At 30.8% G+C, this 12713-nt stretch overlaps 2 protein-coding genes across 5 annotated transcripts in view; one reads left to right on the top strand and one right to left on the bottom strand.

Annotated features, from left to right (window-relative positions):
• LOC122506415 (E3 ubiquitin-protein ligase TRIM9) overlaps positions 1-12713 on the top strand; it is an 87407-nt gene that overhangs the window by 26943 nt on the left and 47751 nt on the right. The window lies entirely within an intron of this gene.
• On the bottom strand, positions 4335-8260 carry LOC122506418. Of its 3 annotated transcripts, none has more exons than XM_043618565.1 (3): positions 8126-8187; positions 4803-4981; positions 4335-4719 (listed from the first exon to the last, which is right to left on the bottom strand). In XM_043618565.1, the coding sequence occupies exons 2-3, from the start codon at positions 4956-4958 to the stop codon at positions 4510-4512; spliced, it is 366 nt and encodes a 121-aa protein (XP_043474500.1). In that variant the 5' UTR covers positions 4959-4981; positions 8126-8187; the 3' UTR covers positions 4335-4509. The 3 variants fall into 3 exon arrangements, with proteins under 3 accessions (XP_043474500.1, XP_043474499.1, XP_043474502.1); XM_043618564.1 differs by lacking the exon at positions 8126-8187 and adding an exon at positions 5177-5335; XM_043618567.1 differs by lacking the exons at positions 4335-4719; positions 4803-4981 and adding exons at positions 7289-7672; positions 7755-7921 and having other exon boundaries at positions 8126-8260.

Genomic DNA, 12713 nt, shown 5'->3' with positions numbered 1-12713 from the left:
CACATTGTGTATGCAATTTTGCACTTTTTTGAAAAATAATTGCAACATTTTTCGTTGTAAGTACAAAGATCTAGTTATAAATAATTTTTTTCAAAGAAAGAAGACAAAATCTTTAATAGTCCTTAATAGTTAATAGCCTGCAGTAGTATACAAAGTACCCCATTAAGAACAGGAAGTTTTATTTAGAACCCAATCTCTTGGAGTTAAGAAATTCATTTAAAACTCCAATTGTATTAAATGGGAAAAGTTTTAACAGAGGAAAATTGCGTTTTGAAAAAAAAATTTATTTTAGAATAAAGAATTTTTGTGTTAATTAAGCGTGATGTTCGGAGACCGCGCAAGAGAGTCACACGAAAGCAATATTTCTAACATATTTTGCATTTCTTCTTTGTGGAGGCATCTACTTGGAAAAGTAATTTCCTGAAGGAAATCTCTGCGATTATCCTCCGCTCCAATAACGTTTGCTTGAAAGGATCACTAACATTGAGAAAGGTAGAGGGGGACATCCACCCGCATTGAACTCGCATGTAGATTCCACACAGATGCGTCTAAGTGGAAGGATTAAGGATCGTTTGCCCTTCGAAACTCGAAACTCATGATAAATAATTGTGCTACAGATCTGGCCTAACAATTACAGTGGAATTATAATTTTTGACGAAACAATTTATTGATATGTTATTAAGTTTTGGAGTATTCAATTGTTCTGGTCTTCAGACGATGATCTAGAATCAAAACTATACTGACACCTAACACTGATCTAACATTTAATTATGAGAACGGTTATTAGAATCAGCTGTCGACTTTTGCATTTTTTAAAACCTTATTGTAGCCGGGATTCTGCTATTTTTCTTCGGTCGCAATACTTTTTAGATGAATTATGACTACAAACAAAATTTTGATTGTTAATTCTAATTATTTGTTTGTATAAATAACAAATTCTTTTTTCTGAATGAACTTAAGAATTAGTTTGCTCCATCTTGAATAAAGGATAAATGCTGACTGTCAAAAATATATTGACGCTTAACAGTGGTCTGTCCTCTAAGATTGACTAGCTTCCCTCCCTTGATAATTTGTCAGTTCTCTTGAAAGGACCGTCTCTATTAATAATTTGTAATAATTTAGTAAGGTAGACGGTAATATTTACAAAATGGTTAAAGACAATAGGTAGAAAGCAAAAGACGTAGTGGAATATACATTAAAAGATTATTTTATTCAAATTCTATCAATATCAACTGAACAAAATGCAATATGTACAGGTAATGGACGGAAAATGTACAAAAAAAATTAAAAACTAATAAATGCCAATATTTCGTAAATAAATAATTGAGGATATTATTTTAATTGTAGTCCTAACTTTGATGATTTAATTAGAAATCCCACTGTCCCGTAATTCCAATATGTTTTTCGGGTCTTCCATGTGGTTCCTTATTCATTCCCCCATTAACAATAACTCTTCCGTATTTATTCTCATGAACCGTTCGGCCATAGTCAACATTATATGATGAACTTCCTCCTTGTCTTCCTGCTTCAACAGTTAGATGATTATCTTTGGGTGATCGACGAAAACGTGGAGCCTGCAATAAAAAAGATTATTTAAAATTAAAACATTCTTTAAGGAAGAAGGACATTTTTAATGACGACGAATTTGGGACTTACCGGACGTCTACCACCCCACGGTTTAGGTTGATGAGGGTTAAAAGGTCCATGTCCAGGGAATGGTCTTCGAGGTGGTCCAATTTGTGCATGTGTAAATGCTACAAATGCTACTAATAGCAATACAATTGAAAGAATATTTCTCATCTTGATCTTTTTGATATTTGCAACTGGAAAATAAAAATTTGATTTTTGAGTATTAATAGCACTAACAGACTGGTATTTTTTAGATTTGCATTATTAGTATCAAACTCTACAGGAAGTTAGTTTTAAAATAATCCTTAGTGATGATTGTTTAGAGTGATGATTGTTTAGTAATAATTAAATTTTGTAATTACTTAGGATTTATTAACTTTAGTAGTGATTACTTAGTATTTATTAATTTTAGTACTGATAACTTAGCAATTGTTAATTTTAGTTATTATTTTAGTAATTATTTAATTTAATAATTATTATAAATACCATGAAGTGCTTACCTCTTTTACTGCTTTTGAATTAACTTCTTAATAGAAGGCTCAAGTGGCAATTGAATGTTGTTTGAGATCAGTCCGCGTCTTTTATACTTTTATCGACTCACGAAAACTAAAATCATAATGTTAGTATTTCTTCATCTGGACTTGCACTTGTGTGCATACATCGAAAGAAACGCATTGATGTAGATGAACGAAACGAATCGGGGAGTTCCTGCGTTATCTCTAATTTGCATTATTACTATCCTCATGAGTCATTATTAAAATTCTTTCATTCAAAGATTTATATTTATATCTTGATATATCCCTAACTTTATTCGAATGGGTTAGGCATCAAATAACTAAAATGAATAAATAATAAAAGACACAAATTATTTTACTATAATTTTAATCTATTCTTTAATAACATATACTATTTAATTATTTAAATGTGTTAACGTTTATCTATTCGCATCATAGTGTTGAATTTAGGTTATCTGTGAATTTAATTCTGTATAAACACGAATTCGTATACAAAAATGTGAAATTAATTAATTTATTTATTAACAATTTAAACGGGCTATATGCCCTTGTATTAGTACATTGTGGTTAAGCTACATAAACGTAAAGTACTGTGAGGCGTTGACATCTACATGAAATAATAAATGTTTCAAATTTCTTTTAAAAGAGGACAAAGAAACTCCAAAGAAATCCAGCTTATCACTATATTTGTTAGCAATTCTAGTAAGTCTATTAAAAGTAGAATAGTAACCGTAATTGGTTCTGTTGATTGCTGTACTAAAAGGCAAATAGTTTCTGAAACTCCTTATGGGTGCAGACAAATTAATACGTTCCAAGACTGTTGGACCCTTTGTCAATCCACTGACTATTTTCAATAGGAAAATTAAATTATATAAAAATCTGGTTTCTATTTTTGGTATTTTAAGTATTTCTAGTAAATTATCATAAGCATGTAAATAATAATCAAATGGAATGTTTAATTGTTTGGCTGCAAAACGCAAAAAAACGGTTGTGAACACGCTCTAATTTCAATATATATGAGTACTGTAGTATGGAGACCATGTGACAGACACAAATTCTATTAAAAATTTCACAAGTGAATAATAAGGAGTTTTCAAAAAAGTTAAGTTTTTAAAGCTAGATGCATCTCTTTTAATCAATCCAAGGATTTTTACAGCTTTATTAACCACATTCGAAATATGGGCCTCCAAAGAAATATTTTTATTTAGAGTGATACTAAGGTCCCGCACTTGTTCCACCCTTACAAGTTCATGATTATTGATTTTATAATTAAAGTTAATACTCTTAGTTTTCCTTGTACAAGAAATAGTGATACACTTAGATATATTCATTGAAATTTTAAAAGTAGGGCACCATTTATTTAAATTAGTAAATCTTTTTGAAAATTAAGACAGTTATTAAGAGAATGTATAGAGAAAAATAATTTAAAATCGTCAGCAGAAAGTAAAAACAAACAATAATTAGGCACTGAATTAATGCCATTAATATAGAGTAAATAAAAGAGTCGTCCAGGTCTAAAGCCCTGAGGAACAATTTATTCTTACACTTTTCAAGTTTAAGTGAATTCATATTCTTATTCACTAATAAAAATTACGGACTGAATATTTAAAATGAGACTTTACATCGTATTGCAAATATCAAATTTTATAATTTAATGATACCCGATTAAGTTTTGGAGTATTAAATTGTTCTGGCCTTTAGCCGATGATCTACAGTCAAAAATATACTGACACCTAATAATGATCTAACATCTAGATATGAGAACGGTTATTAAAATCAGCTGTCTACTTTTGAATTTTTTAAAACCTTATTGTAGCCGGGATTCTGCTATTTCTTTCGTCCGCAATACTTTTTAGACGAATAAAGACTACAAACAAAATTATGATTGTTAATTCTAATTAATTGTTTGTATAATTTACAAATTCTTTTTTCTGAATGAACTTAAGAATTAGATTGCTCCATCTTGAATAAAGGATAAATGCTGACTGTCAAAAATATATTGACACCTAACAGTGGGGTCTGTCCTCTAAGACTGATTATAACTCCTCTTTCTTCATAAGGTTTCGAAAATTTTTCAATTCTCTTGAAAGATCGTCTCTATTAATAATTTGTAATAATTTAGTTAGGTAGATGGTAATATTTACCACTGGTTAAAGACAATAGGTAGAAAACAAAAGACGTAGAGGAATATACATTAAAAGATTATTTTATTCAAATTCAATCAATATCAACTGAACAAAATGCAATATGTACAAGTAATGGACGGAAAATGTACAAAAAATTTTAAAACTAATAAATGACAATATCTTGTAAATAAATAATTGAGGACATTATTTTAATTGTAATCCTAACTTTGATGATTTAATTAGAAATCCCACTGTCCCGTAATTCCAATATGTTTTTCGGGTCTTCCATGTGGTTCCTTATTCATTCCCCCATTAACAATAACTCTTCCGTATTTATTCTCATGAACCGTTCGGCCATAGTCAACATTATATGATGAACTTCCTCCTTGTCTTCCTGCTTCAACAGTTAGATGATTATCCTTGGGTGATCGACGAAAACGAACTGGAGGCTATAATAAAAAAGATTATTTAAAATTTAAACATTATTTTTGGAAAGTAGGACATTTTTAATGACAACGAATTTGGGACTTACTTTAAATGGTCTACCACCCCACGGACTAGGTTGACGAGGGTTAAAAGGTCCATGTCCAGGAAACATTGGATTTGGTCTTCGAGGTGGACCAATTTGTGCATGTGTAAATGCTACAAATGCTACTAATAGCATTACAATTGAAAGAATATTTCTCATCTTGATATTTTTGATATTTGCAACTGGAAAATAGAAATTCGATTTTTGGGTATTAATGGCGTTAACAGACTGGAATGTTTTACATTTGCATTATTAGTATAAAATCCTTTAGGATGTTAGTATTAAAATAATTATACTGATTACTTAGTAATTGCTAATTTTAGACGTTATTCAGTATTTATTAATTTTAGTAATTAGAAATAACATGAAGTGCTTACCTCTTTTACTGCTTTTGAATTAACCTCTTAATAGAAGGCTCAAGTCGAAATTGAATGTTGCTTGAGATCAGTACGCGTCTTTTATACTTTTATCAACTCATGAAAACTACAATTATAATGCTAGTATTTCTTCATCTCGACTTGCACTTGTGTGCATACATTGAAAGAAATGCATTGATGTAGATGAACGAAACAAGTCGGGGAGTTCCTCCGTTATCTCTAATTTGCATGATTACTATCCTCATGAATCATTAATAAAATTCTTTCATTCAAAGATTTATCTTCATCTCTTGATATATCCCTAACTTTATTCGAAAGGGTTAGGGTTTTTTGTTTTGTTCAAATCATATGGTAAAATTTATTAGTCCATAATTTTCAAATATGTCTAAATTTAATTTTATCATGAACAAAACTTGAAAACAAATAATCTTCTAATTTTTAAACACCATTGCTTATGGTCGTTTCCTAGACTATAAAATAATGTGTCAGTGATAACTCTAGGTAACCATGGCCGAAGACAAAAATGCTTGTAAGCATTCACAGTTTACAATTTTTAACTATGGCAAACATCTATAAATTTTTATATTTTTACTATGGTGAAATTTTATGAACCATGACCAACGGAAAAACAAATTTAAATCTAAAAATTTCTATGTTTTGACTATGATCACAATTTAGAAAAACCATGGAACGAGAAGATTCCCTCTGGACACGGAAACGTCTTTGTTCTAGAAGCGTTCCTAAAACGTTTTTAAAACTTTTCATGTCCGCTACATAACGGCTTAAGAACGTCTAATGTTCTAAAAACGTTTTTAGAACATTGGACGTTCTTAAAGGATCATGCAACTCTTTTAGCCCTAAAATCGGAAGATTTTAAAAAATTTTTTTGCTCATAAGTTTTAAAATATAATTGATCGTAAGTTTTTACATGTTATTGTGTATATTAAGAAGTTTTAAAAAAATAATTTCAGATTGGAAAGAATCCTTCTACAGACGACGCTTTGTCTACTGGTAAAAATAACTTTCAATTACGGTTGTCATTGTAGCTCATAGCAGAATCATCTAAAATAAAAAAATAAAACATAATTTCAAAATAGATGACTTATCACATGACCTAAATCTCGAAATACTCAAAAAATAAAAAATTAAGAAAATGGCAAGCTTTGAATTTAAAAATTTAAAAATCACAATTTTTTTAACATAAATGATACACAAAAATGTAATATTAAACATTAGGAGTAAATCAGAGGTTTAGGTCCTGTATTAAGTCGTCCAATTTGAAATAAAATTTTATTTTATTTTTTTAGACGATTCTGCTATGAGCTACATTGACAAACAGTCATATTTTTACCAGTGGCCAAAGCGCCCTCTGTAGAAGGAAGATACTTTTATTTTTTCAAATCAGCATCTTTTATTTCACACCTTTTATTACTCTCTTAATTTGAATTAGTTAAGACAATCAGTGACTGACTTTTTGCTTCTGAATCAGTTATTATGGACAGATTTTCAAATTCACTTTCTGTTTTATATCTCCACAATTTTATTTCTACATATATAATGTGACTAAATATTAATTAATCTTATTTTCACCCTTTCATGCTTGACTTTCTGAAAATACAGAATGTCCGATCAAATATGGTGATAGTAAAACCCTCAAAAAACAAATATCGGTTCTAAAAACCCTTGAGTTCTTTTATGTCCTGTCATATTGAATCCGCCAAATTTTATTTTTTAAAGCTGTATAATAAGATTTTTTTTGTATTTTTAAAAACTGATTTTGGATTTATAATCAGCGACCCAGAAAACCTCCAAGTAGTCTACATTCAATTACTTGATTGTGTAAATTACAAATACATTTTTCTGAATGAACTTGAGAATTAGATTGTTCCATCTTGAATAATGGATGGCTACTGACTGGCAAAAATATATTGACACCTAAGAGTGGGGTCTGTCCTCTAAGACTGATTAGCTCCTCTTTCTTCATAAGGTTTCGAAAATTTTTTAATTGTCTTGAAAGATCGTCTCTATTAATAATTTGTAATAATTTAGTTAGGTAGATGGTAATATTTAACAATGGTTTAAAATAGTGGGTATATAACAAAAGACAGAGAATAAATATTAAAGATTTTTTTATTAAAATTTCATAAATATCAACTGAACAAAATGCAATATGTACAAGTAATGGACGGAAAATGTACAACAAAAATTAAAAACTAATAAATGCCAATATTTCGTAAATAAATAATTGAGGATATTATTTTAATTGTAGTCCTAACTTTGATGATTTAATTAGAAATCCCACTGTCCCGTAATTCCAATATGTTTTTCGGGTCTTCCATGTGGTTCCTTATTCATTCCCCCATTAACAATAACTCTTCCGTATTTATTCTCATGAACCGTTCGGCCATAGTCAACATTATATGATGAACTTCCTCCTTGTCTTCCTGCTTCAACAGTTAGATGATTATCTTTGGGTGATCGACGAAAACGTGGAGCCTGCAATAAAAAAGATTATTTAAAATTAAAACATTCTTTAAGGAAGAAGGACATTTTTAATGACGACGAATTTGGGACTTACCGGACGTCTACCACCCCACGGTTTAGGTTGATGAGGGTTAAAAGGTCCATGTCCAGGGAATGGTCTTCGAGGTGGTCCAATTTGTGCATGCGTAAATGCTACAAATGCTACTAATAGCAATACGATTGAAAAAATATTTCTCATCTTGATGTTTTTGATATTGGCAACTGGAAAATAAAAATTTGATTTTTGAGTATTAAGGGCACTAACAGACTGGTATTTTTTAGATTTGCATATTATTAGTATATAGTATCAAATTCTGTAGGATGTTAGTATCAAAATAATCATACTGATTACTTAGTAATTGCTAATTTGAATCATTAGTTAGTAATTATTAATTTTAGTAATTATAAATAACATGAAGTGCTTACCTCTTTTACTGCTTTTGAATTAACTTCTTAATAGAAGGCTCAAGTGGCAATTGAATGTTGTTTGAGATCAGTACGCGTCTTTTATACTTTTATCAACTCATAACGTTTATATTTCTTCATCTGAACTTGCACTTGTTTGCATACATCGAAAGAAACTAATTGATGTATAAACGAAACAAATCGGGGAGTTCCTCCGTTATCTCTAATTTCCATTATTTCTATCCTCATGAGTCATTATTAAAATTCTTTCATTCAAAGATTTATATTTATATCTTGATATATCCCTAACTATATTCGAATGGGTTAGGGTTTTTTTCTTTTCTTTAAAGCACAGGGTAAAATTTATTAGTCCATAGTTTTCAAATATTTCTAAATCTAATTTTAACAAGAACAATACTTGAAGACAATTAATTTTCTAAGCTGCGAAGTTTATAATCTTAGTTAGTCTGTTTCTGGATTTAATTCAGTTAATGAAAACTAAAGTTAGAAGTGGCGTAGCAAGTGAATGAATGAAATTTAATTGGACAATGCATTTATTGTTTTAATGACTATATCTGTTTTACTTTATAATAATTGTTGTTTTATTAAAAATGTTTGTATATTTAGAATTAGAATATTTCTTTAGAAATTAACTAGTATTCGCATCGTTTTGTTTTTATGTTTACAAACCTTGCGACTGCAATAATTTTTAGATGAATTAAGATTTTAAATAAAATTTAGGTTCCTAATTGTAGTTGAAGATGTCAATTGGCACAAATATATTGATGCTTAAAAATGTCAGACAGAATTAGTCGATTGAATAAATTACAAAACTATTTTTTCTGAGTGAACTGAAGAATTAGACTGTTGCATCCTAAATCTTCCATCCTGAATAAAGGATGACTGCTGACTGTCACAAATCTGAGTGAACTAAAAATTTAAATTGTTCCATCCTGAATTAAAGATGACTGCTGTCTATCACAAATATATACTGACATTGTCCAAAAAGAGTGTGATTAAAAATTTAATTCTACGAACTTTTTAATCAAGTTACCTTTTTCTTAAATATTTTAATAAAAATTTCTGAGAACTGAAAACAGTTTTAAAATTGAGGTCACATTTTATTGACGTTGTACTTTATTAAAGCAATTATTATTGTCCCGTTGGATTCACGTGGAATACTTTTTTCCCACCTCGAATTAAATTGTCGAGTCTTATCTTCATTGAGATGGTATTTCAATTGGCTTGAATTTTATTTTTCCTGTAATTTCGTCGATATTGGATAAGAGGCAGAAATACATGGCATTGCGGTACTTGGAATTGAGAGCTGATTTAATTAAAATTCCATAGATACTTCTCACATACAGATATATTTATGTATGTGTATATTGGGAAATGTAACGAGATTTGTTGTGTCTGAAATTTCGTACAAAGGGACCAAGCTCATCAAGCAATTAGCTAATGAAGTTGGCAGAGTCGAGGTAAAGTCATAATTGCACAAATCTCCATGAGGCTACTTGCATAAATACAAGAGTTAAACTTTCTAGGTGGCTTGTACGATCTTGCCATTAATGGAAACTTGCTTCTAAATGGCGTCAGTCTTAACGCAGCATAAAGCCCCTTTCACGCCAACCACTGTAATTCGGATAAAGTCAGTTGCAATTATTTATGCATATTTACTTTTGATGTAACGTGAAAAAAAAATTAATTACTTGAAGAAATAATCTGCCATCACTAGTGATGGTGATTTTAGTGATTAGAAAATTATTGGGTTTGTCACGCTTTTCAAATTTTATTAAAATTTCTCTACGGTTTTATATCGTTTGTCTTGTTGTTGTAATTTTTATTTTCTTTAGTGGAGAATGTAACACAAATTAATTTGTAAAAAGTAGAATCCCGGCTACAATCCGTTTTTTTCTTTATTGATTTGGCCTAATTGCTTGATCGCCAACTTGCGACTGTCTGATCCCAGTAGTCACTAAGAACATTTTTTCTCTTTCGATGTTGTGATGTGTACAGTAGTACAAATTGATTTAAAAAAGAAAAGTAGAATCCCAGCTTCAACTAATTGTGAGTTTTATCCCTTTGATGATTTCCCACAACTTTTCCTGATCGACGACTCAACTTTCTGATTGCAATGCTCAATATAAACTGGCAAACAGAAATCTTCCCTTCATCTAGAAAATAGATTTCTATATTATCCCCAACTAGCCAAATATAGATCAAGAAATTAAAAAATTATTTCACTGATGACTTGATTTTGCGAGGGAGAATTTCGTTTGAATTGTTGACAAAGTCGTTAGGGGACTCTTAAGAAGACGAGATCTCTAATTCTCATAAAAGTATTTTAATAAAACAGTGACTTGGTACAGTGTCTTGGTTTTAGTTTTTCTTGCTTTAATCTCCAAGAAGATAACGCACCAAAGGAGGGTACTTTAATAAAAAGCGTCAGAGATTGTTAGTGCAAACGCTAGAAAACCCTCCTCTTTACATCTCGACGAAGTATTACCTTTAAGAATTCAAGGGGATGAAGTTTGGCGGCCGAGAAAACACCCAGGCTTAGCTTGGACGTCGTGTTTTAGCCGGGGTAAAAAATATATCCAGTTCGCAAGCCAGAAAATCGAGGTAAAACTCCAGTCTCATTCAGTAAAAGGATTGCACCCTCAAATTTATCAAATGGATTTTCAAAATACTTCCCTTTTTTCTCATTCAACATTTTTACTTCACTTTTTCTTCCCCAAAAATTTTTAAACGATTTCGGTGAAAGTCTGAATGAAAGTAATTTTCTTAAGAACGAAATTCGTTTTTCTTTAACATTATTTACAGGCAACGATATAGAGAAAATAATGTATTTCCTTTTTTATATTGTTGAAAAGTAAATAAATTTAAAATTGCGTCTTCGATGATATTTGTCTAGACAAGTTAAACGTAATTTTTTTCTTTTTCTCCAGGCTCTCTTTATTTTCACTATCTTATATTTTACACGAAAGTACTCCCACGCTTGAGCGCGTAGACAAATAATCGTTCCATAAGGATCCTCGGTCAAATATATATGTATATATATCTTTATACACGGAATACGAGGGAAAATCTTTCCACTTCCAGACGTTGAATTAGTAAAATTAGTTTACCCTGAAGGTTCCTCTTAAGAAAAATCCAAGGAAAAACCGCAATACCCCTGTCAGCGCACTTTTTGCAAACACTTTATATTTCATCTTCAGAGTAAACGTTATTTTCCCAGATATATCGCACACTATCATTTTTTATCAACTATTTCTCCACCGTCTGGAACAAATTGAAAAGATTTTTTACATTTAAGCCTGAAAAATGAAGGTAGACATGCTGCAATTTTTCCTATATGCTACTAGTTTATGTGAATCGTAATTTCTTTAATGGAATTGTGTTAAGGAATTTTCCTTATTTTTTAATATCTTTATCGCTTTAGTCCTTATCGCTTTCTTGATAAATAATGATTTGATAAATGAAACTATTCGAAATTTTAATGTCCTGGATGATTTTATGTATACTATCTGCACGTGTAGTAGTTCAGCTCCCCTTTCGTCCAGTTCCGAATAGTACAGGGTGAGATATTTATCGTCTTTTGTATCTGTATAAACGTTATAGTTTATGGTTTTCTTGATACGAAAAATAGGAGTATATCTCTTGACGTCCACGAGGATTATGAAGGTCTAAACGAAAAGGTAATAGGAGACACTTTTCCGCACCCTAGTAGGAAATTTTTTATCGACTCGAAAATGCAGTTTGTCATGGTTTTCATCAAATCAAGGCAATCGTACAATCTATATGATACCGGTTTTTGTAAGAAGAAACCATTATCTATATGATGGAATAAAACCGATGATGGATATAGCTTGACCAGATAAAAAAGCTTTCGGAGTTTTTTAAACTATCAAAAAGAATTAAATTATCAGTTGATTAGCCCAGTATTCAACCGCAAATAAATTTTATCTGTGTACAGGAACTCGACTATAAAAGGAATTGTATTTCATAGAAAATTTTTGTTCCTATTACCCTGTTTGTGGATTGAAAATATAAATTTTGTCGCTGTCGTGAAAAGAATGAAACTTTATTAGAAGCTGGAAGAGAGGAGACTTTAAAAGGTTTTCGATTAAAAAAGAAGTCGAGGCGTTACTTTCTCTGAAGTTAAAAATCTTTTTTCCGAATGACTGGCCAGAGTCAAGTTGACGTTTATATATCTATGGAGGGTCGTATTTCTTCTCCAATTTGGCACTTGTCGAATCGACGCACAATTCGATGCTCTGATTCACCTTGGGAAAATCGGATAGAGTCACCCCTTAGTTACAATTTTCCACCTCCTTAAGACGATTTAGTACTCCCCCTACTAGAATTGCACCCACCTCTAAATTCGGAGCAATTTACTTTTCCCTTATGCCGCTTTAGCTTCCCACTCGACTGTTTATCATTCCGAGTCCACCTTGCCGTGTCTTAAAGTTAGAGGGTTTAGATCAGAAGCGAGCAGATCAAGGGCAGACCCCCACGACTATTTTCATCCCCATTTGAAACGACCAAGAAACCACATTTCCTTACCCTTGGCATTGCGCCATTGCTTTTATTCGTCTTCATTACA

The sequence above is a fragment of the Leptopilina heterotoma genome, unplaced genomic scaffold (assembly GCF_015476425.1).
Source record: "Leptopilina heterotoma isolate Lh14 unplaced genomic scaffold, ASM1547642v1 Lhet_42, whole genome shotgun sequence".
NCBI classification, from domain to species: domain Eukaryota; kingdom Metazoa; phylum Arthropoda; class Insecta; order Hymenoptera; family Figitidae; genus Leptopilina; species Leptopilina heterotoma.
The sequence above is the reverse complement of the archived record's forward strand: the minus strand, read 5'-3'. Positions and strand labels throughout refer to the sequence as shown.

Coding starts and splice junctions, on each gene's coding strand:
- LOC122506418 (XM_043618565.1), bottom strand. CDS start 4,958: ATGAGAAATATTCTTTCAATTGTAATGCTATTAGTAGCATTTGTAGCA. Junction 4,720..4,802: donor GGGGTGGTAGACCATTTAAA/GTAAGTCCCAAA, acceptor TTTTTATTATAG/CCTCCAGTTCGTTTTCGTCG.